The 24,037-nt window shown below is 33.5% G+C and overlaps 1 protein-coding gene across 1 annotated transcript in view; it reads right to left on the bottom strand.

Moving 5' to 3' along the window:
* Positions 1 to 24,037, bottom strand: part of SLO2 (slowpoke 2) — a 377,835-nt gene that overhangs the window by 91,830 nt on the left and 261,968 nt on the right. Inside the window, exon 13 of the mRNA XM_072544101.1 lies at positions 3,341 to 3,433. Within this exon, the coding sequence (XP_072400202.1) occupies positions 3,341 to 3,433 (93 nt within the window). The remainder of the gene's footprint in view (positions 1 to 3,340; positions 3,434 to 24,037) is intronic.

Genomic DNA, 24,037 nt, shown 5'->3' with positions numbered 1-24,037 from the left:
TAGCACTAAATTATGGTACTAAAAGTTTTAAAGTTGTTTTTCCAAATTGTACGTAAAGGGTTGCATGGCATCTGACTTTTACATCAAGCGACCCAAAAGTCAGATCTGCTCTAGTGGTTGACATGACACTTGGTGTATCCTGCTAGATATCGCTAATACATAAAAATTAAGGAAAAGAAATTTTAAAATAATTGTAAAGTAGAGACATTACAATATAAAAATGACAAAAATTTTAAAATTATTACCATTTGACTATAAACTTCCATCCGGTTGGTAGTGATTCACCTTGAATAATATATATACAGGGTGGAGCATTAGTGTGAGTGAGTCCAATTACTCATTTGTCGCAAGAAATACGAAAAAATTATTCATGTAAAAGTTGAAGCATAGATGGGACCATTTTTTGAAAATATGTTTAAATATACAAGGCTACCCATATAAACAGGGTAGACCAAACTGATCTTTTTTTAATAGAACACCCCGTATATTTTTACATTCGATGTTCTGCTTTTTGCCATATACACATTAACGCCCTGTAGAATTGTAGAGATTTGGCATATCAGATTGAAATTCAACCAGACCAAGAAAAAAAAAAAGTAAGCTAAAAGGTTTTTCTATAAAAATGTGTCGCTGAAATTAATATACTATTTTTACATTTCATGATAAATGTTTCCAGCTGAGCTGTAACGTTTTCATTTCTTTGTTCTAAAAGTTCTCGCCTTTTTGTTAGTGTTTAGCCGTCCATGAGTAGCTCGATTAATCGAGTTAAAGCTTATTATGCGGTCAGTAGAGGCGTTTTAAATCGAAAACAATGTTTGAAGGGTTTGTTTTTTGTGGACCTTTGAGTTTTTCTAAGAGGCTTAGAATGGATATATATATATATATATATATATATATATATATATATATATATATATATATATATTTATTCATTCTAAGAATATCTTAATACTCTATATACAGAATGTCTTAATATTGAGGCTGTACTTTCTGAATATGAAGAAAGTTACGGATAAAAAACAAATATTTAAAATTCAACCTTTAAACTTTGTTAAAAATTAATAATTGTTATAAAACAAGAAATAAGTGTTAAAATCTGTTTAAACAAATGGCCCCCTACTTCAGTGTAAACATTTGTTTGATTTATTATTGAATCATAAGCCTCGCCATGTCTCAGCAGCGTGAATACGAGCTTCTCCATTTTTCGGACTTTCAACAGGTTTAAAGAAAATCTTTTCTTTTAACAATCTCTTCTTCTTCTTCTTCCTTTTTGCATGTAGGTTTTAAAGCCTGTTTCCTCTTTAATATTAGCCTCCTAAATTGTTTAAATTATCGCACCATCTTTTTCTTGGTCTGCCAATACTTCTTTGTCCATTTGATGACTTAACTCATACTATTCGTACTATCTTATCCTCTGCCATTCTACTAATGTATTCGTTCCACTCCTGTTTTCGTTTTGTTACCCATTCTTTTATATATATTACATGCTCTTCTTATGTTTTCGCTTCTCTCCGTATCCAACAGACTTTTCCCTGATATTTGTCGGAGTATTTTCATCTCTGTTATTTCTAGTAGTCGTCTCGTTCTAGATGTGTCAGGTCTTGTCTCCGCCGTGTATGTTAATATGGGTCTAATTGCTGCTTTATAGATTCTTTTTTTTGTGTCTTGTCTTAGAGGTTTGTTCTTCCAGATTGTGTCATTAGGAGATTACGCTGCTTTATTTGCTTCTAAGCTTTGTTGTCGTACTTCTTCTTCAACATGCCCGTAACTAGTTATATCTATTCCCAGATATCTAAACCTTTTAAGAAACTCCTACAGAAAAAATCTAAAGGATTTAGATCTGTCGATGTAGGAGCCCGTGGTGCGGTTCCACTTCTTCAAATCTAACATAATAAAATCAACAATACAATATATTTTATGGAACTTGATGGATCAATGGCAGTGATAAATTTTCATTTAAAACATGAAAATACGAAGTTGAAATAAGTCTGATAGGAACAATGTTGATTAAATGAACCTATTATACTATTATTTAATAATCCAGTGCAAATTTTTATTGACCATCGTCTTTGGTGGCACCTTTTATTCATTAAATACGGACTTTTCTCTCCGTTTATGCAAGTTAAGGGTATTTTTGATCCCTGACCAGGTAAATGTATACTCATCGGCAAACTGAATATTTTCTACAAAATTTGAATAATTCTTTCCATTATCCAAAACTTAAATTTTTTAGGTCTAAATGGACATAATACAAAATTATTTTTTAACAATTTATGAGTCGTATCTTCTTGAAAATAAGCTCGTTTCGAGGTAACTCAAAAACTTGTACTTGGCAATTTATTTTAGTTCGCCGATTCCTATTTAAAAATAATTAATTACGTTAATTTTGTTTCGGAGTTCTCGGAAAGAACTCGACGTTTCGGCATCCATTTTGAAGCCATTACCAAGAGGCATATGTTGCCGTTCGAGTTTAGGGCCTCAAACTACCTATTCCCCTCACTCGTGACGTACCAGTATCTTGTTCTCCAGAAATACGAGAACCGTCACTCGACACTGAGGAGTAGGCAGAGTGAGACCTCAGTGATGTTTGCCGGTTCTCCTATTTTTGGAAAAGAAAATACTGGTACGTCATCAATAATAATATTCAGACCAAAAGACCAAAAAAACGTTAATAAAAACCTACATTCACAAAACCTGTCAAGAAAAATAAAGCCAAAGAGAAGTAAAACTAAAAATGATTAAGCCAGATGTTATTTCTACTTTACTACCACTCCCAGCTCAGACACATGACCAAGTAGTCCTCAATAGACTGCGGCTAGGTGATACACAATTTACACATGGACGCATCATCTCTAAGGACCCTCAGCCGATTTGCCACAAATGTCGAATATTAAAACACAATCTGAAAGAAGCGCTAATAGAAGACATTGGTAAAATAATAAACTTTCTCAAAAATTGTAAACTGTAAGAAATTGTAAGATTTCACAACATTTTTGTATTTTTCAAAACTGCTATATCTAAAAAACTTTCTGTTATGCTTTCAAAGATCCCAATCAGTTTAATCTTAGAGAAATATACATGGCATATTAAAATTCTAAAATGTGCTTTAATACTCCGTATTTGTTTTAGCGGTAAAAATAGATAGCAAACTTCTTTACATAACACGATGTTCCAAATAAAGTTCCAAATATTGTCAGTGTCGGCAGAGCTCACAAAAACCTCTGCATCCGCTCTAATGCATTTTATTCAAAACATCTTTACAATCAAAGCTAGAAGAGTTGTCATCCCACATCTTATACTCTAACAAAACTCAAAAACCAAGCGAAGTGTACACACTTACCTGTTATGGAAACGTCGAACGTAATAGATCCTGGAGAGGATTCCTTAAGGCATTGTCGGGAGTCGCTCGTCACCGTATTGTCGGGAAACGTAGCTGTTCCGGAAAAAAAAAATACTTTTGTTGGAGAGAGTTTCGTATTGAGATGTTGGTGAAAATTACAGTGTCGATGAAATATAAGTATCTATACAGTGTAAATTTACAAAAATAATGGAAGGCCAAGATATCTGTGTAAAGGTCGTAATTTAATTGGTGATACGACCGTATTTTACATCTCAGTTCTGAGTAATAGTGGTTTCTAATACAATGACAAAAAATAACAATATATCAAACAGTTGAGTATTTACGATGTCTAGATAAATAATTGTCACTCTGATAGTGACAAAGTGATTAATTTAAATTATTTTTTTTATAGATAACTTTAATGTACACATGTTGTATCAGTCGTTGGTCATCACTAAGTAATTTTTCGTGGAGTTTGAAGATATCAGGCAATAAAGAGATGAACCACTACGATCTAACTTCTTAGAGGAGTTTATCCTGGTTGGATACCATAATAACTTCTGTTTCTTTTTACAACTTAGGCACGTATGGCATTCTGCATGGCGCATTAATAATATTAGTCGAGTTGACAACAAATTCACCTTAGAGTATTAATATTTTTGCAGTGGATCCAATCCAGAGACTCTCTTAGAATCTATGTTTGTTTTGATTTTTAAAGAAATTTATTTTATGGGAAATAGATGAAAACAATAAGGACACCACAATGCCTGAAAATCCCAGGCATCCCAAAAAAAAGAAACAGCCCTCAGTCCCAGGCATCCCTTAAGTGAGTAGAGGTGTAAGAATCCCCCAGTTAGCTAATAAGGTTCTAAAAGTGAAAAGGCATTCGAAGCATGTAACAAGCAGGCAAGGCGGCAAATATTATCCAAAAAAGAAAAGACAAGCTTGAACATAGGTATTTTAGGATGCAGTGAAGTTCGATGGCCAAAATCTTATTGCTACTATTGCGCATTATTGCTGGGAGATGGTGTACAGGAGTTCCAAGGGACGATAAAGAATGTTGTACAAACATGTTAAGAGTACGATCCAAAGAGTAGAGAAAATATGCTATCTGGGTTGCAATACGAAGTTCGCCTTTTTAATTTTGCCTAGGTATAGCTGCTTAGAGGCAGCCACCAATAAAACCTTTCGACACAAATGTAACCTCATTTTTTTTGACATTAATCAAGAGTTTCATTGCAATAAAACAAGTCGTGTAGATACAGTAAATTTTTGGAATTAACAAGTCGGTCGAAAAATGGATCTTAGCTAAAAACATTTTTTTGAGCAATAATATTTTACAGTTTTCGAAAAGGATCATCCCAACAGCAGTTAGTCACTGAAAAGGTTAATGTATTTAGGAATAAAATATCACTTCAGTCAACTATTTCTTGCTGATATTGCGACTTTCCACGTGGTTGCTCCAGTCTCAGCCACGTCCACCCAAAACAGCAATCACACAGCAAAATATTGATGCGATTCGTCAGCTATCTAAGAATGACCGCCGTGTAATATACCATGAGAGATAGGCATCTTTGGGCATTTCAAAGAGTTTGATCCAAGAGATCATACGTAAAGAACTGGTTGTTACACAGCTGATTTTCTGTTGAATCCCTCACTTGGTCATAGAAGAGCAAAAAGCAGCTCGCGTCAATTGGTGTCAAAAAACATTAAAACGATTCAACAAAGAAAGCTCAAAAAACCTTTATAGTATTGTTAGTAATGATGAATCTTGGATTTACATCTACGAACCGGAAGATAAACGCCAATCCGCTATGTGGTGTTTCACGATGAGAAAAAACTAATGAAAGTGATCCATTCTCGAACTGTGTCAAAGAAAATGGTCGCAACTTTTTATAAACGGCAACCTATGCTTTAGAAGATCAAAGAACGGTTACTTCTGATTAGTATATAACCGTTTATTCACCAAAAGTTATGGCGAAACTCCTACAAACTCCTACAAAGTAATTTTACAGGTATTAAGACTGAAATAACTGTTTTACCAATTGGTTTGTACTTATGTAAAAGTGTACCTATCTTGGAGGGATAGTTTGAAAATCAATAAAGAACTTTAAGTCTAAATGTTTTTTTGTCTTTATGGCTATATACAAAACTAAAAAGCAACCTTCGTATTAAGGACACCTGGGATCACAGCTACAAAATAAAAACTACTAAAAAATATTAAAAAAACCAGAATATCTTTTAATTGTCTTAGGCAGATTCTCTGCAACTTATCTTTAGATTTAGATAGAATTAATAGATGTTACGTTATTAATGTCCTCGTTCACTAAGTAAAGAGCTAGAGCCTAGAAGATGCTATACAAGGGTCAATTTTCCAAGAATGAAGTTTTTTTCCTAAGATTTCTTAGTACCCTTCTTATTTTAAATTTTCCTGTTAGACTTCCTTTTATCCTTACTCTATTGTCATCATTGAGATCATTTTTACTAGTCTAATCATCTTTTCCGGAATTACTTTAAGCACATGGTACAGAAGCCTTCTTATTACAGAATCGTAAGCTTGTTTGAAATCTATAAACTGCAGGTTTAGCTTTAACTGTGGCTTGTACGTTCTGCTCTGAATCATTTTTACATTATTAACAATCTATGGGGGATCTGCCTTTTTTATTTTCATCTTAGTATTCACCAATCTGCTCGTTTTGGAATAAAAAATATATTTCTTTTTTCTGTAATTTTTCTTACATCTACTGTAATATTATTTTGTTCTATTCCCTTTACTTTTGTCTACATATCTTTCTCATTTTGCTTCTTTGATCCTCGTAACATTAGGTAAGCACACTATTACACTTTTTATTGAACCAGTTCATCTCTATTTTATTTTGGTTTTTTCGTGAAATGATTAAATTATTTGTCACGCTTGTTGCCTTCTTTGTACTTTGCCACATTTGGTTTTTGCCATCGCTTTATTAATATAAAAGCTTTTTATTTGTTTCATTTGTATATTTGCTTTTCCTTCTAAACTTCAAAACTCTAAACCCAAATCCAATCATGTTAATTTTGTTGCTAAAGTATTTCTTAAGAGGTAAGCTATCAGCTGTCTCTCCATATTTTTGATGGTCGCTTTCCAGCTGGTTTTGCTTCTAGCGCAATTATTAGTAACCTGTGATCCTTGGTCCTTTCACATGATGGTCAGGAATTTCGTTTATACAAATTTATTTACTGGTTTTGCCTGATTTGTAGAATCTTCCATACGTTCATTTGTTTGCCGTAGATGTCTGTTTATTCTGTTTCTGATTTTTCTGTAGATGGCACGTTGTTACTGTGCATCGGCAGTTTTTTATAACAAATAGCTTTTTTTTTGTTCTGCACGTTCTTTCACTTCTGGGCTAAAAGGTTTATTGTTTATTATTACATTGGTGTATGTTTTGCATTTTCTGACGATTTGATTTTATTCCAGCATTTTTTAACTTAATAACTGCGCACGTTACTAACCCAGAATCTTAGTTCTGTAAGCTCAGAAATCTTATTCTGAAAGTTTGGAAAACGTGTAATTTTAATTACCATCATATTTGTTTATTTTCACTAAATATCATATATTTATCTATGTAACATGCTACCAGGAAATAGTTTGAGAATCATACTGCTTGATTATTTATAGTTACAATTTACTTTTTTTATTATTTATTGGTTAATTTTGTTCTCATAAAAGAGTTTTATTGTTAAGTAAAATTAAGAATGTTCTTTCAAGCGTAATCGTAAATTTGCACTGTACTTAAATCGTTTGGAATTTAATAAAGGCATCATTATTTAATAATAACTACTGCATATTTAATAACACAATAAAAAGAAACGAGTGTGGCAGTCCAGTGGGACTGCCGGTAGAAGTTACACTTCTAACCACGCATTCGCCGTTACAAATTTATTTGGGAGTCAATCTGCACAATCATTACATATGTAATTCTATGGGTAAGACATAGCAGAAAAAGAAACAGAATTAATAACAACTTACTAACAATGAAGGATTGAATCAATATTTTGATGAAAATATATATTTTTATTTTCATATATGTATGAAAGGAGTTGACTGCAAACATTTTTTTACACATACTCTGCAGTAAAATTCATTGTTTATTTTGTTATTAATATAATAATACAAGACAAATTAAACTGCAATATTCATAAGTATTTAAAAATGACAATAATATACATAAAAAAAATACTCTACAATTCAGTGCAATATAATTCCATATAATAATACAATACAAATTAAAATGCAATATTCATAAGTTTTAAAAATGACAATAATGTAATAATATTTATAAAAAGTCCTCCCCGACTGGGAATCGAACCCCGGTCTCCTGCGTGACAGGCGGGGATACTGACTACTATACTACCGCGGACATGACACAAACGTATTTCAAAATTGACAGTTCTGGGTCATACAGTGATTTATTGAGATTATTATTTTGAAATACAAAAGACTAATATAATTATGAACATTTAATAAATAATACAAAACATATCATATGAATAATAATATTAATAAATATTTTATTATATGTATAATATTATATGTATATATATCTTTATATAATATATAATATTAAATTATATATATAAAAGGAACATTTTTATATTCGAGAGAGGAAGAGAGAGAAAATATATCTTCTTTCTCTCTCTTACTCACTATCTTACATATGTAATGATTTCACAGATTCACTCCCATACAAATTTCCAACGTGGAGCGCGCGTATAGAAGTATAACTTCAATAAACATTTTGTAAAAAATTATATCAAGTTGTTGTTTTATACTTATTCACAAAATAAATAATAGCCCATATTATCTTCTAAACAATTGTAATGTATATATTTGATAAAAATAACAACATAGAGCAGTGGAGTATTGTCTACATTATTAAAAATTCTTTTCTACATCATAATATTACATAACTTTGATATCTCCTTGTAACATAATTACCATTTGACTATAGTCTTAAATGGGCAATTCGCGAATATCAACAAAAAATAAATGATTTATTAAGAAAAATCTTAATTAGAGTATGCTATGAGATTTTAAAATTTAAATATTCTTTCATTTCGCCCGCTTTTTATAAAATATAAATAAATATAATTGTTGTTACTCAATATTTCTTTATATTTATATTTTTTTCCTGGATATGTCTAAATTTTTAAGCCAATATATTTAATTTTTATAGCATACTATAATTAACTTTTTATTGTTGTATTTACGTGATTATATAGATCTTTATGTTTGGTTTGCCTTGGAATCGCGTATTTGGTTCATACAAAAATTTAACTGTACTTCTCTCTGGCAGTAGTCAGTTGGTTTTTATCCAAGACTCTGAGGTTAGTCTTTGTATTTCTTGAAGTTTGCGTTTTATTTTATTCTTCGGTGCAACTGCACTGCCACTGCTCTGAATCAAAACACAATCTATCCAGTCGTAGACCAATAATTATCGAAATAACCATTTACAGACGTAACAACGCCATCTAATAACAAAACGAGAAAAGGTAGGAGTTCGACTTGTAGGAAATCGTATGATTTCTCTTGGTATTATAGAATTGTCATTAATTTTACTATGAAACAAGTACCAAAATAAAAAACCAAAAAAACTTTGAAACTCGATTGATCTGACAACGTTGCGTAACCAAAGTTCTTGATCGGTCTGATCTTGCTGGTTTTAGATATGTATTTCTGTCGACCTGTATAAATGCCAGTTAACATTCGGGCAGTAAACTTTGCCGCAACTAACAGTCAAGTGTGCAACAATGATTATTAAATTCTAAGATGAGATGAACCATTAGGAATATCTAGGCAATAAAGCAGCAGATTAGGTTAAATATAACGTAGTGGTTAGTCCTAGGATTAGGTGCATTGTTAATTTAACCATTTGTTTTCTAGTGGTTTCACTGTGAAACCACATACAAATAAATTTTATGCTACGTTCTCAGTGGTATTTTCCTGAAACCGCTCACGTTATATGACGTATAAGGCTCCTCCTACTATAAAATGTATCGCGCATCGCCATCTACTTTCTCGTTATTCAATTATTAGTTGGTAATAACCCGTGTTTTGAACTGTGCTGGTGGTATAAGCGACTTTGGTGTTTTTTTTATATTATTTCGCTTTAGCAGGTAACTTTATTTTTTATATACAATATTAGAAACATTTGTATCTATGATTAATACTTCCTATTACTAAAAGTATTCAATTTACAATCAGTATATTGATGATATAAAATGCCGGTTTCATCCTGAAACCACTAGGAAACTAGATATGTACCTAAGTACTTATTTTTTATTTCAGAAAAAAAAAGTATATTCATTCAGACAGCTAAACAATATGTCGTCGGGTGATCTATTCACATTATTAGAGAATATTCCTTCAGATAGCGAGTCAGATGAATCGAGTAGTGAGGAAGAGGATTTGCTTGACATTGCGAATATGCCAATATTATTTGAAGATCAGCCAGACCAACCTTCAAGAGGCGACAATTCAGAGAATATTCTTGGTGATGAAGCCTTTTCGGACGACGAGGACGATGTTCCACCTGCTATTTTGAGGGATATAGAACAAAGAAGAACCTGGACTAAGTCAACGGCATCTTGCATTACTAACATGAAGCAGTTTACTGAAAAAATCGGTCCTAAAATTCCAGATCATATGGAGAGGCCAGTAGATTTTTTTACACTTATTTCCCGGAAATCCTATTGACAAAATTGTATTTGAAACAAACCTCTACGCTCTTCAGAAACGTGGTGGAGACTCTTCATTCACACCAACTTCTGCCAAAGAAATTAAAATTTTAATTGCAATCAATATGTTGATGGGAATCAAAAGGTTGCCCAATTATGTCGATTACTGGTCATCTAGAGAGGAACTACGAGATCACTACATTAGCTCAGCTATGTCTAGAGATCGGTTTGCTTGGCATCTAGGAAACGTGCATTTAGCAGATAATTCGGTGATGCCTGGTCGCAACTCGCCAAATTATGACAAGTTGTATAAAATTCGTCCTTTATTGGATACTTTATCTGAAACGTTTCGTTCTTCATATGGCCCTTCAAAACATCAATCGATAGATGAATCTATGATTCGTTTCAAGGGCCGCAGTTGTCTAAAGCAATTTATGCCTCTAAAACCCATCAAGAGGGGTTATAAAGTTTGGATTCAATCTGACGAGAATGGATACGTTTGCCAATTTCAGATATATGTTGGAAAAACTAATGATCAACCTGAAAAAGATTTGGGCCAAAGAGTTATATTAGACTTGACTCGAGATTTGGTGGCAAAAGGGTATCACGTTTTCTTTGATAAATTTTTCAACTCTGTGCCCTTACAAAAAAAACTTCAAGCAGAATGTATTTATGTGTGCGGTACTGTCAAGACTAACCGAAAAGATATTCCAAAATACTTAGCATCTGACAAAGAACTACAAATCCGGGGACAATCAGACTGGAGAGTCAGCAACGACGGACTGGTGTTTGTAAAGTGGAGAGACCGAAAAATAGTCCATTTTTTGGGGAATCATCAAAACCCTTTAGAAGAAGCAACTGTTTCCCGCAAACAAAAAGATGGAAATTCACAAGTCGTGGCCTGTCCAACGATGGTCAAAGAATATAACCAGCATATGGGCAATGTTGACAAAACAGATATGCTGAAATCTGTGTATGAGATTAACCGCAAATCAAAAAAATGGTGGCATCGGATTTTGTGGCATTTCGTAGATATATGTGTCGTGAATTCTTTTATTCTCTTCAAACAAAAAGCAAAATGCACGGTTTTAAACCTAAAATTTTTTGTTATCTGTAGCTTCATGATAAATGTAGTATAAATAAATATAGTATTTCTGAAAAATACTTTGAAGAGCAATGCAAAGAGATCGAAGACCATCAAAATAAATATGATCTGTTTAACCTACACAAGAAAGTCAAAGAACTGGCAGGACTAAGAAAACGAAATCCCACTTGTGCAATTCTGGATAGACACGGTACTGCTATAACACATACGGACGAGAAAATACAAAGATGGGCAGAATATATCGATTAATTGTTCGATGATGAAAGAGGAGATCTGAAGCACATAGAACTTACGTCAGAAGAAATAGGTCCATATATTACAAAAGAAGAAATATTGCACGCATTAAAAACAATGAAGAGCGGGAAAAGCCCTGGACCTGATATGCTTCCTATAGAAATCCTAAAAATTCTAGATGAGAAGCACATTGATGTTTTAGTGACACTCTTGAACCAAATTTATAGTTCAGGCGTATTACCCAAAGAGTGGTTAACATCTATTTTTATTTGTCTCCCTAAAAAGAAAAACGCAAGAGAATGCAGCGATTACCGCACCATTAGCTTAATGTCTCATACGCTAAAGTTACTACTTAAAGTCATCCATAACCGAATATATCACAAACTTGACATAGACGTTAATAATACACAATTTGGTTTTCGCAAAGGCCTAGGAACACGTGAAGCTCTTTTTTCACTTAATATACTAATACAAAGATGCCTGGACGTCAATCAAGATATATACGCATGTTTTATTGACTATAATAAAGCATTCGATAAAGTACGACATAAACATTTAATGAATGTCCTGAAATCAAAGAAGATTGACTATAACGATCTCATGATCATATCAAATTTATACTATAAACAGCGAGCAAAAGTACGTGTTAACGAACAGCTGTAAGAAGAAATTTAAATTAGATGTGGAGTAAGGCAGGGATGCGTATTGTCGCCAATTCTTTTCAATGCCTACTCCGAAGAGGTCCTGAAAAAAGCTCTTGAGGGTGAAACAGCTGGAATAAAGGTAAATGGAGTCCCCATTAACAACATTAGATATGCGGACGACACTGTGATCTTAGCCGAAAACATTGAAGATCTTCAGAGATTGGTGACCAGAATAGCAGAGTATGGAAAAGAGTATGATCTAACAATGAATGTCAAGAAGACAAAATTTATGAGAATATCGAAAACTCAAAGAAATAACGAGAATCTTCTAATAAACGAAACCAACGTCGAACAACTGGACAAATATGCATACCTGGGAATAATGATTAACTCCACAAATGATTACAATCAGGAGATAAAAATAAGAATAGAAAAGGCTAGAGCAAATTTCAACAAAATGAGAAGAGTTCTATGTACCAGGGATTTAAAACTGGAACTAAGAGTTAGGTTGGCGAGGTGCTATGTTTTTTCGACTTTATTTTATGGAATGGAATCTTGGACCTTGAATGCGACATCAATGAAAAAACTGAAATCATTTGAGCTGTGGGTGTACAGAAGAATTCTGAAAATATCATGGACAGAACACGTCACAAACAAAGAGGTTCTGGGAAGGATGAACAAAGAAATGGAAATTTTAAATTCAATAAAAACAAGAAAATTAGAATATCTCGGGCATATTACACGTGGAAAAAATACACCTTACTCCAACTGATTATGCAGGGAAAGATCCAAGGAAAGAGAAGCATAGGGAGGCGTAGAATGTCATGGCTGCGCAACCTGAGAGATTGGTACGGATGTACATCAAATGAACTTTTCAGAGCAGCCGTCTCAAAAGTCCGAATAGCTATGATGATTGCCGACCTCCGCCGCGGAGATGGCACTTGAAGAAGAAGAAGAAGTAGCTTTAGGGTTAATCGGCGCCAGTGGTAGTTAACCGTCAAGAAGTAGGGTTGCTTCTCCTACAGTCACAGCGAAACATTTCAAAAAAATTGTGCCTTATGAGAAACGCTTTGACCAATGTTTGCATATGCCACAACACGGGACATCTAGACGATGTGCTTTTTATAGCACTAGTAAGGATCCTCACAGAACCAGGTGGGAGTGTGCGACATGTAAGGTTGGATTGTGCCTTTCCGAAAAAAGAACTGTTTTTCATTGTATCATCAAAAGTAACCTACGTTTTATCTTATTATCTAGTTATTATTTTAGTAACCTATCTTTCATATTATTATTATTTAGTTATCAGATTTTTTTTATTTGAGAAAAATCTCTAGTTTCCTAGTGGTATCATGTCAAAACCATAGCCTATTAAAAAAAAAATAAAAAAAAATAATATTTTTCACTTTTTTGTCTTTTAGGAACCCAATAGAGTAAGATTATTTAATTTTTACCTCAATTTTTGATTGTAAAAGTTTTCAGGAAACAAAGGGTTAATAAAAAAAGTTTACATTCCTTATTACATTTTATATAATAAAAAGCATATGCACTAAAAATCCTTGAATTTAAAATCCATTAAACTGTGTTCATTGTCAAATCTCTTTTTACATAAAATATTTTCCAAAGTATACATCGCCTTTCTATGTTTTATCCCGATTCCATGACTAAAGCTTGTACGGAGTAGAAAACAGCTTCAGTTAAATATTTTCCTTTTATTTTTACTCTGTTTATTTTCGTCGTAACGGCACTCTTCCACAGAACGGTTTTATGTGAAAGTGTCTAGGTCATCGTACGGCATTTTATTTTCAACAATAAAGTGCATGTTACAAAAGATTTACAACCGGAGGTAAACTGGAAGAAGTTTATTTAGAAGTTTGACTTTATAGATATCTTTTATTAAAGATGCATTTAATGTCACAAAGGACTCCAGTTTGACAGATAATGGGAATTGAATATAAAAGTTTAAGTAGGATAATAGTAAAAGTTTCCCGAGTTTGTATGGTAAAAGTTTAAAAGGTTTTTAAACAAAGCTTTCACATGAAAATAATGATAATGGAAAAAGTAAGAAGTAATTAGGATAAATAATGAAAGCGTTATGATTAAGTAGACTCTTTTTTTATAGACATAATAGGATAATTTAAACTATTTTTTTTTTCTAATGGATCTCTTTACTCTTAATCCTGGATGAAGGCATTCTTCTTCTTCTTCTTAAGGTGCCATGCATTTCTGCGTAGGCGTCCACCGTACATCGTCTTGTCAGGTGAGATGTTAAATATTCTGGATTAAATAATTCTGTTTTTAGCAGCATTGCGAAGCATTTCATAGCTGTGGATTCCTGTCCATTGTCGAATATTGCGCAGCCATGACATTTTTTTACGTCCGAGACCTCTCCTACCCTCTATTTTCCCTTCGAGTATCAGTTGCTGAAAAGTGTATCGTTCTCCTCGTATAATGTGCCCCAAGTATGCAGTCTTCTTACTTTTTACATAATTAAAAAGTTCCCTATCCTGTAAGCCCGCTCTTCTGAGTACTTCCTCATTTCTGACCCTGTCCGTCCATGATATTCTGAGCATTCGACGCAGGCACCACATTTCGAACACTTCAAGTTTGTTAATGGAACTGGCCTTTAACGTCCATGCTTCCATTCCGTACAGGAGAACAGGCCACACGTAACACTTAAGCATCTTGTATCGGAGGTTGAAGTCCAATTTGCAATCAGTCAGAAACTTACGAAGCCTCAAAAAAGCATTTCTGGCTTGTTCAACTCTGCTCTTTATTTCATTCTCGGGGTCCCAACCCTCATTCAGCAAACATCCCAAGTATTTGAATTGCCTGACTTGTTCGATTTCTTCTCCAGAGACATATATCTTTGCGTTGGGGTAATCATTTCTACTTATAATCATTGATTTTGTCTTCTTGATATTTATTTTCAAACCCCGAGCTTCACTTGCAAGAGTTAGATCATTCAAAAGGCATTGAAGATCTTCGATGTTATCTGCCACTATGGCTGTATCATCGGCATACCTGATGTTATTAATAAACATGCCGTTAACTTTAATACCCTTATTAGAGTCTTCCACTGCTTCTGCGAAGGCTTTTTCTACGTATAAATTGAACAGCATTGGAAACAGTATACAACCTTGCCTTACTCCTTTTTTAATGGAGAAATCTTCTGTTTCGTTGGAATTTTGAAGACGTACTGTTGCTGTCTGATTCCAATACAGATTGGCAATGATTCTTATATCCTTTGCATCCAATCCCAACTCTTTTAGGTATTTTATCATCAATTCATGTTTTACATTATCGAATGCTTTCTCGTAATCGATGAAACAGATAAAAACATCCTTTCTTTGATCTAAACAATTCTGTATCAATGTTTGCATACTAAAGATCGCTTCTCTCGTGCCAAGTCCATTTTTGAAACCAAACTGACTCCATCCACTAACCTCTTCACATTTCTTAAACAATCTAGTGTGAAGTATTCTCAGGAAAAGTTTCAAAAAGTGACTCATTAGGCTTATTAGTCGGTGGTCCTTGCAGAAGTTCGCACGTGGTGTTTTTGGTAGGGCGATAAATGTAGATCGAAGCCAATCTTTTGGAATCTGGCCCGTATCGTAGATGTCGTTAAAGAGCTTGACAATAATGTCTAGGTTTTCTTCATTAAGTAACTTGATTGTTTCTGCGTACATATCATCTGGTCCTGGGGTTTTGTTACTTTTTAATAGTTTGATAGCGTGTACAATTTCAGCTTTCAAAATACTTGGGCCATACAAATGGTCTCCCAGTTGTGGTGGTTTTTGTGTTCTGTCATCATTGAACAAATTGGCTGTGTACATTTTCCAAGTATTAAGTATATCGCTAGGGTCCGTTATTAATTCATTTTGGTCATTATGTATACCAGTGACTTGTTTTTTCTTGAAGACACCAGCAATTTCCTTAATTTTCTTGTGAAGATTGAAGCTGTCGCCGAGTTTATATAGGCTTTCAGCCTCGGCGCAAAGTGTAGTCATCCAGATCTCCTTCGCCGCTATAATTTCTTTACGAATTTGACTGTGTATATTTCGGTACCCTACTTCGTCCTGCCTGATCTTACACTGCCTGCGTTGTTCCATCATCTCTAATATTTCTTCTGTCATCCACTCATTCTTGGTAGTTGTTTTACTCTCGAGTAGAAAAGTGTTGTTCAACTCATCAAATGATTCTTTTATGGTGGTCCATGACTTTTCAACATCATTCTCAGTTGCCATATTAGAGAACCTATTAGTTATTTCCTCTGTGTACGCTTCATTTGTTTCATTGTTTTTGAGTTTTCTAATGTTTACTGATGCCTTCTGGTGTTTTCTTTTAGCTGTAGCGAGCCTCAGTTTGATATTTGCTACTAAGGGATTGTGGTCGGATCCTATGTCTGCTCCAGGTAATGCAGATACCTTAGTAATAGCATTACTGTACCTTCTATTAATTGTCACATAATCTATTTGGTTCCTTATAATGCCCTGATGTCCGTCTAAAGGCGACTTCCATGTGTAAAGCCTCCTGGGTGGTAACTTATACCAAGTATTCGTTATGACTAGATCTTTGTCTTGACAGTACTGTATCAATCTGTCCCCTCTGTCGTTTCTCTGACCAAGACCATATTTTCCAACTACGTGATCTACAGCTCCTTCCCCAACTTTTGCGTTGAAGTCTCCTAATACGATGTTAATTTCGTGATTCTTAGTCACCTTTAAGGCTTCGTCTAGCTGTTGATAAAATCGCTCTAGTTCTTCTTCTGGATTGTCTGCTGTAGGGGCGTAGACTTGTATAATATTTATGTTAACTTTTCCATGCAACTGAATAAGTATGACTCTTTCGGAGATCGGGACAAAGTTCTTCACGGAGGCGCGCAAATTTTCGCTTATCAGAACTCCCACCCCATGTCTGTGGTGAGGGTCTGTGCTATCACTGCATGAGTAGTAAAGGGTTTTACCAGTAGTATTGATCATGCCTGTGCCTTCCCATCGCAATTCGCTTATGAAGGCATTCATTCGACCTTATCTGTTATCTGCTAGGTAGTTTTAACCTAATAGACAAACCTTCGAACTTCGAAGTATCAACATCAATTAAAAACCAGTTCATTAGTGCTAATTGTTCAGTGCAATATATTTGTAATATTTATAAAGATATTTAAAAATACGTGTGCCGGTTTTAAAAATCAAATAAATAAATAATAAACTGATAGTCCAGCCTTGTAGCTAATGGCGAAAATGCGTCAACCAACCTACGAATATTTGATTATTGGATTCGTTAATGTTTCAACCAATAACAAAAATGAAGTAGAAAACACTAAAATACTCACAGACAAGCAGGCCATCGAAATTTGCAAATCTTAGAATCCTATCCGATCTTATATTATTTCATTAAGAAAGAAACTTTGGAATCATCGATAAATCTAAATCCTTTGACTCCACAAGAGTTAAATTGATCAGTAACTCAAACAGTCGATATCTTCTAGCAATATTCATCATCATTGGTGCTACAGCCTTATAAAAGAGCCTCGACCTTCCCTATTACGCCAGTCAGTTCTATTTATTGCCAACTGTTGCCAGTTTGCTGCGCCTATTTTTCTACTATCCTCATCTACACCATCCCTCCATCTGTCTTCCTATTTTTATAAGGGATACTACGTCTTTATCACCAAATATATGTTTATATCTGTGATAAATCTCGTAGTTGTACCTTGTTTTCCAAACACCATTTTCACAGATTCCACCGAATATTCTTCTCAGGATCCTTCGTTTAAATATAAGCAGGAGGTTTTCATCTGCCTTGGAAATGGTCCATGCCTCCTACCCATATTTCAAAACTGGTTGTATAAGGGTTTTGTATATGGTTATTTTTGTTTTTTGGCCGAAGTTTCGGCTTTTCATATGTCCACTCAGTCCAAAATAGCATTTGTTTGCTAAGATTATTCTTTGCTTGATTTCCTCCGTAATGACATTCTCCTTGGTGATCAGGGAGCCTAAGTATGTGAATTTGTCCACCATTTCAGAGGTAGAGTTATCAACCGTTAATTGGTGGCCGATGTTTCTAGCTCTATTGTTGGGTGTTGATGCCATTATCTTAGTTTTCTCATCATTTACTTGCAAGCCCATATTTTTTGAGGAGTTTGACAAGGAGGTATACATTTCTTCTAGCTTGCGTGTTGTGCGGGCAACTAGGTCAACATCATCTGCATATGCCAACATTTGGAATGATTTATTCAAAATGTTTCCTCTGTTGTCTATTTGGGCATCCCTGGCAGCCTTTTTCAGAGCTATGTTGAATAGGAGACACGCCAGCGCATCTCCCTGTCGCAGCCAAAATGCGTTTCAAATGCCTGTGATTGTTCACCCTGTATATCGACTTTGCGAACCACTTTACGCATTGTAGCCTTAACCAATCTTATCAGTTTATCGGGGATGTGGAATTCATCCATGGCTTCATACAATTTATTTCTTAGGACACTATCATAGGCAGATTTAAAATCTACGAAAAGATGGTATGTGACGATATTGAATTCATTGGTTTTTTCCAGTATTTGCTTAGCACAAAGATCTGGTCTGTTGTTGATCGACCAGGCCTAAAATCACTTTGATATTCGCCAAGAGGCTCCTCTGAATATGCACTCAGCGACCATAGAAAATACTCGAAAATATTTTGTATGCTGTATTAAGGAGGGTTATTCCCCTATAGTTTCTACATTCCAATTGATCACCCTTTTTGTGTAGCGGGCAAACGATTGCAATACACCACTCTTCCGGGATTTGTTCCTTATTCCAGGCTCTCGGTATGATTTTATATATATATGATTAGTCAGAGTGCCACCTCTACATTTAATAAGTTCCGCGGATATACCATCACTTCCTGGAGATTTATTATTTTTTAGGTGTTTTATTGCATCCCGTACTTCTTGAATTGATGGAGGCTCCAATGGTGCATTGTTGCTTGCTCCTGGGGTGGTTGATTTGGATCTTCTACTTCGATAGTAAGTAGTTCTTTATAGTGTTCCACCCACCTTTTCAAAACTTCTTCTTTTGTATTGAATACATGCCCCTCCTTATCCTTACATAGTCTGATCCTTGGTTTAAATTATTTTCTTGCTTTATTTAGATTTTTATAGAATTTTCTTGTTTGATTTTCCTTTTTTAATGCCTCAAAAGTTCGTTTTTTTCTCCGATGGATGTACTTCTCTTCTCTTCTGAGATCTTTATATTTTTATATTTTTGTTCTTTTTCTCGGGTTCTTCTTTGCTGCATCAGTTTATATGCATTGCTCTTTCTTCTTGTAATGTCCTCGTACTCAACATCGAACCACTCATTGCGTGGTGGTGGTCTTTGCGGTCCAAGAATGTTATTTGCTGCGTCTCTTATATAATTTTTACACATTTCCCATTGTCCACTAAGTGTTAGATTCTCTTTAGTTGTGTATTTAGTTTCGATATAGGTTTAAAACCTTTCTACCGTTTGCGGGTTTTTGAGGAGTTGAATATTAAGGGGCCTTGTTTTGGTACTTCTCTCCTTTTTCGCATTTGAGATTCTAGCCCGAATTCTTGTGCCAACTAGAAAATGAGCTGAATCAATATTGGCGCCTCGATAGGTGCGGACATCCATAAGGTTGGAGAAGTGTCTAGCATCTATGATCGCATGATCAATTTATTGTTCGTTAATTCATCAGGCGAGGTCCAAGTATCCATATGTATTTTTTAGCAATATTAAGAGAACCAAATATTTTAAAAACCATTAAGCTACATCTTGCATTTTTACATGACCAAGCTGCTTCAGTATGTTTTACGATGGATTTACCAACTCAAGCGTTAAAATTATTTTAACTTCCAAAGGACTTCCCACTAAGACATATCTACGAATAATCCTAGAATTTAACGGTCCAACTAGGGCTGATTTTAATGCTTTTCGGTCCATTTTTACTTAGTAAAGAACTATTCACCTGCTCATAACTTTCGTAAATTCCAAAATTTATACTTGACTTCTAAGTGGCACTTTACTTCTGTGGTTAGTTGGTAAGGTTTAAGGTTTTAATATGCAATTTGCAATTTAGTAAAATTTTGCAATTGATTGTTTATTGTATTAACTTTTTTTTTGATATTGGTGATTTATGTAATTTCAGTACATTGTAATTTATATTGCTCTGATTTTTGTAAGTTTTGTTTCTAATATTGTACAATTTTCAATGACAATAAAGCATATTTCTAATTCTAATTCTTACACTCACAAATTTTTAATTGTACATTTTATGATGATTGCAAGAAGCATTTAGCGGTATAAGAAAGAAATTAATTTAAATTTTGTTTAAATTTAGTTGACTGGTAAAAGTGTTTAACTGAGTTGTTTTAACACGTAGAAAAGCAATGGTATCTAGATTTAAACAATAGAATTTACCAATAATCAGTTGTAGATAAGTATTTAGAGGGTTTATTCGTAATATAATTTCGTTTATAATTTAAAAATAAATATTTGTGTCTACTCAAACATTATGCACTATTAAATCCCTCTAATTCAAACCTCGGTACGACATCCATTTATCCATCATCAGTTTTTTCAAATAACAAAAAAGGCAAACCACACAAATACATACTTTTTTGGTCGTTATACCCTGTTTTTATTAGTAGACATACTCCATCCTGCTCGTTGTATACGAATATTATCGATATTGTGCGAAACATAAAAAGCTTTTATTTTATGTATACAGCATCCCATCAGCCCATGAAACGATTTGTGTTTGCCACTGTATAAAAAAACAAACAACATCAAAAAACAAAGCTGTTTCTTGCTCAAAGTCAGCGACACGTGTAGTGGCGTATGACAGTGAAATAACTACAATATTATGTCTTTGTGTAAAACGAGTATTAGTTATAGAATTCAGCAATGGCGTACGTAGAAAGTGTTTTATACATTTTATACATAAAAATTTACAGTTAAATTCTTTTGAGTAGGATAAATTATAATTTTGTACATACATTGATTAAACTGATAGAGGGCGCCACATATGCCACATATGTGGCATAAATTTGCGCTTAACTTTTTTGCTCTTTAAGTTAGTTCTATTTGTGTTAAAAAATATTAAAAAATATTTTTGATAACTAAAAATAAGTCTTGTTTTGATTAATCAGTGATTTTTGTAATATCTAGTTTATTTTAGTTTATTAAAGAAAAGCAGAAAATGCCGAGGCATAATAATTTTTCTAATATGGATATGAGAAGAAATATTTAAAAAGATACCCAAACAGGCTATTGCAAATTATCCTGCTGATATATGTATTTTAGTTAATATTTCGTTACCTATTAACTTTATTAAATGTATTTCATACCAAAATTCAGTAGTATCGATGTCTATTTTTCTTTCGTTGCCTGGAGTAATTGCGTTAAATCAGAATTATGCAGTTGATTTGTAAAATGCGATTATCTCGAAAAGTGTTGAGTTTTGAAGTTGTTAACAGGTATACCTTTTTTTTGTTAAAATAATGTATCTTTAATATTTTTTATCACAAATACTGGTAACTTAAAGAGCAAAAAAGTTAAATGCAAATTTCTGCCACATATGTGACATATGTGGCGCCCCCTATATCAGTTTGCTCAAAGTATGTACAAAGTTATAATTTATTCTACTCAAAAGAATGTAACTGTAAATTTTTATTTATAAATATCAACAAACGTGAAAGTTATAGCGAAAAATAAAATTTTTAATTTCCACTTTAACACCCTGTATATCTCTTAATATGAACATTTTATTAAAGTAATTAGGCTTCAATCATAATATTTTAACGTGTAGAATCTAGTGTTTATTTTTGTACAATTACTTAAGGACCATCCTGTATATGTACTTTCAAGAATATATCAACGTGGCTTAGTCGAAAAAAATTGGATTTTATTACAATTCTAGCGAAATGCAGATTTTCGAAAAGACAGTTAAAACGTTAGATTAAAAGGTGTCGAAAAATAAATCACTTGATATGAAACAACCGATTTTGTCTATGTAGATTTATTAATTCAATTTAATTCTTCGAGATTTCATCAATCATTTATTCATTTGAATACATCGTTTGGGTATTATACCACGCAAAAGGGTATTTTTTATTTATTGACTACCTTACAATCATCGTTCTCTTTACCTTTATACGGGGTCTGTTTTTCTAATTACATTTCTCCTTAAGTTTCTATCTTAAATCATTAACATCAATCTCCTTTATCGACATGTCCCATCTAAGCGTCTTTCCCCATGTCTTCTTTGGTTTTACTCTCCTCCTCGTCCAAGGAACCCGCAGATTAGCAATTGTTTGAATTTGATGATGATCACGATCAAACAGTCTTAACCTATGCTTTCTCATTGTGGCATCATTTGGTGCTATCACTATTCTTCCCTTGATATACTTATTCTTTATTGTTTGTCTAGTCGTCCATCTAAGCATTCTCAATATAAGTACATTATATGGTATTGTGGTTGTTGTATAGAATTCTTCCTTTAAGAGCGTAGGCGCAAAATTTCGGGCCAATGCTTTTTACATGCATTCATTTTTTTCGAACCCTAAAAAAAATAATAAGTATTAAAAAAAAATTTAAATGCAGAATGAAAGAATACATTATTACTGGGGGCCGAAAGTTCCTGAAAACTTCTATAATGTTTATTTTAATAAGTTACAAGGGTGAAAAAAAAAAAGAGAAAATTTAGTGTGATTTTTAATTTCAAATATCTCATTAAAAAAAACTTTTTGTTTATTCTAAGGGACTTTCGCCCCTCGGTAATAATGTAATCTTTCATTCTGCGTTTAAATTTTTTAAAAATATTTATTAGTTTTCTCAGGATTCGAAAAAAATGATTGCATTTAAAAAGCATTGGGGTGAAATTTTGCGCCTACGCTCCTAACTTCATTGGAATTTATCTGTCAAACAACACACCACTCTACTTAAAATTAATAATTTTCACAATAATTTCATGGACCGACTGAAGCCAACAGGGTGAATCAGTCCCATAGTATAAAGCTAATGTCTTGATATGAACTACCTTGGGTTTATTTCTAATAAAAAACTGGATGCGGTAAATTAGATCTTTTATTTTCTGCAGGACGGTGTACAAACCCCTTCCAGTTTCGATAAAGTTTAGGGAAAAGTCCTTTTTTATGTTTGGAATTGTAGAACCATACTTTGTCACCTCTTTCGAAAATTGTCCAAGCTGTCTAAGCCTGACTTTGGCTATATCATTTTGTTGTTTAAAACTTTAATGAGTAAATTCGTAGACTTTTTACAATTTTTCTTTCAAATTTTTGATGTATGTCAGGTACGAACGTTCTTCTTCACAGAGACACAATCTTCCAAAAATAAGATCTTGAGGAAGTTTAATTTTACTCATTTTTAAGCCAATCTCGTCGGAATTTTAAGGTAATTATCTTTCGCTTTCCAATAAAGTCTGATCACTATCTTCTTTTAGTATAATTCTGGTCATCTGGACATACTTCTTCGGCTGTATTCTCTTTTTATTCAAGCTGACATTGGCTTTGAACCTGTAATTTGTTCAAAGCATCTTGGAATTCTTGTAATTGTTCATTTAGCCCATTCAGCGCCTTCACCAATTTCTCGCATTTATAGTCAAGATCGGACTGTATAGATTTTGCATTATTTCGAGTTATCTTAAACTTCTCTAGCAAAATTCACACTTTTTTCCTTAACTTTTCTATTTTATTTTTACTAATTGCTAGTTGTTCTTTCAAACGAGCAACTTCAGGTTCAAGAGTATCTTTTTTCTTTCTATGATGGTTTATTGGTATTATTGCTTCCCTAAGTTTAAGCGGTGTTGTGTGATGTCTAAACCTGAAAATAAGTTCTTAAATTAGTTATCCGTTTTTCTAATTGCTCACTTAGATCCATAAGTCCTCTTCCTCCTAAATACCGTGGTAATGTTGTTCTTTCCTCAGCACTACGAGGATGATGTTTTTGTGCCTTTATGAGGTGTGTTCGTACTTTTCGCTGAAGATTT

This window comes from Diabrotica undecimpunctata, chromosome 9 (assembly GCF_040954645.1).
Source record: "Diabrotica undecimpunctata isolate CICGRU chromosome 9, icDiaUnde3, whole genome shotgun sequence".
Lineage (NCBI taxonomy): Eukaryota > Metazoa > Arthropoda > Insecta > Coleoptera > Chrysomelidae > Diabrotica > Diabrotica undecimpunctata.
This window is presented reverse-complemented; position numbering and strand designations above follow the sequence as displayed.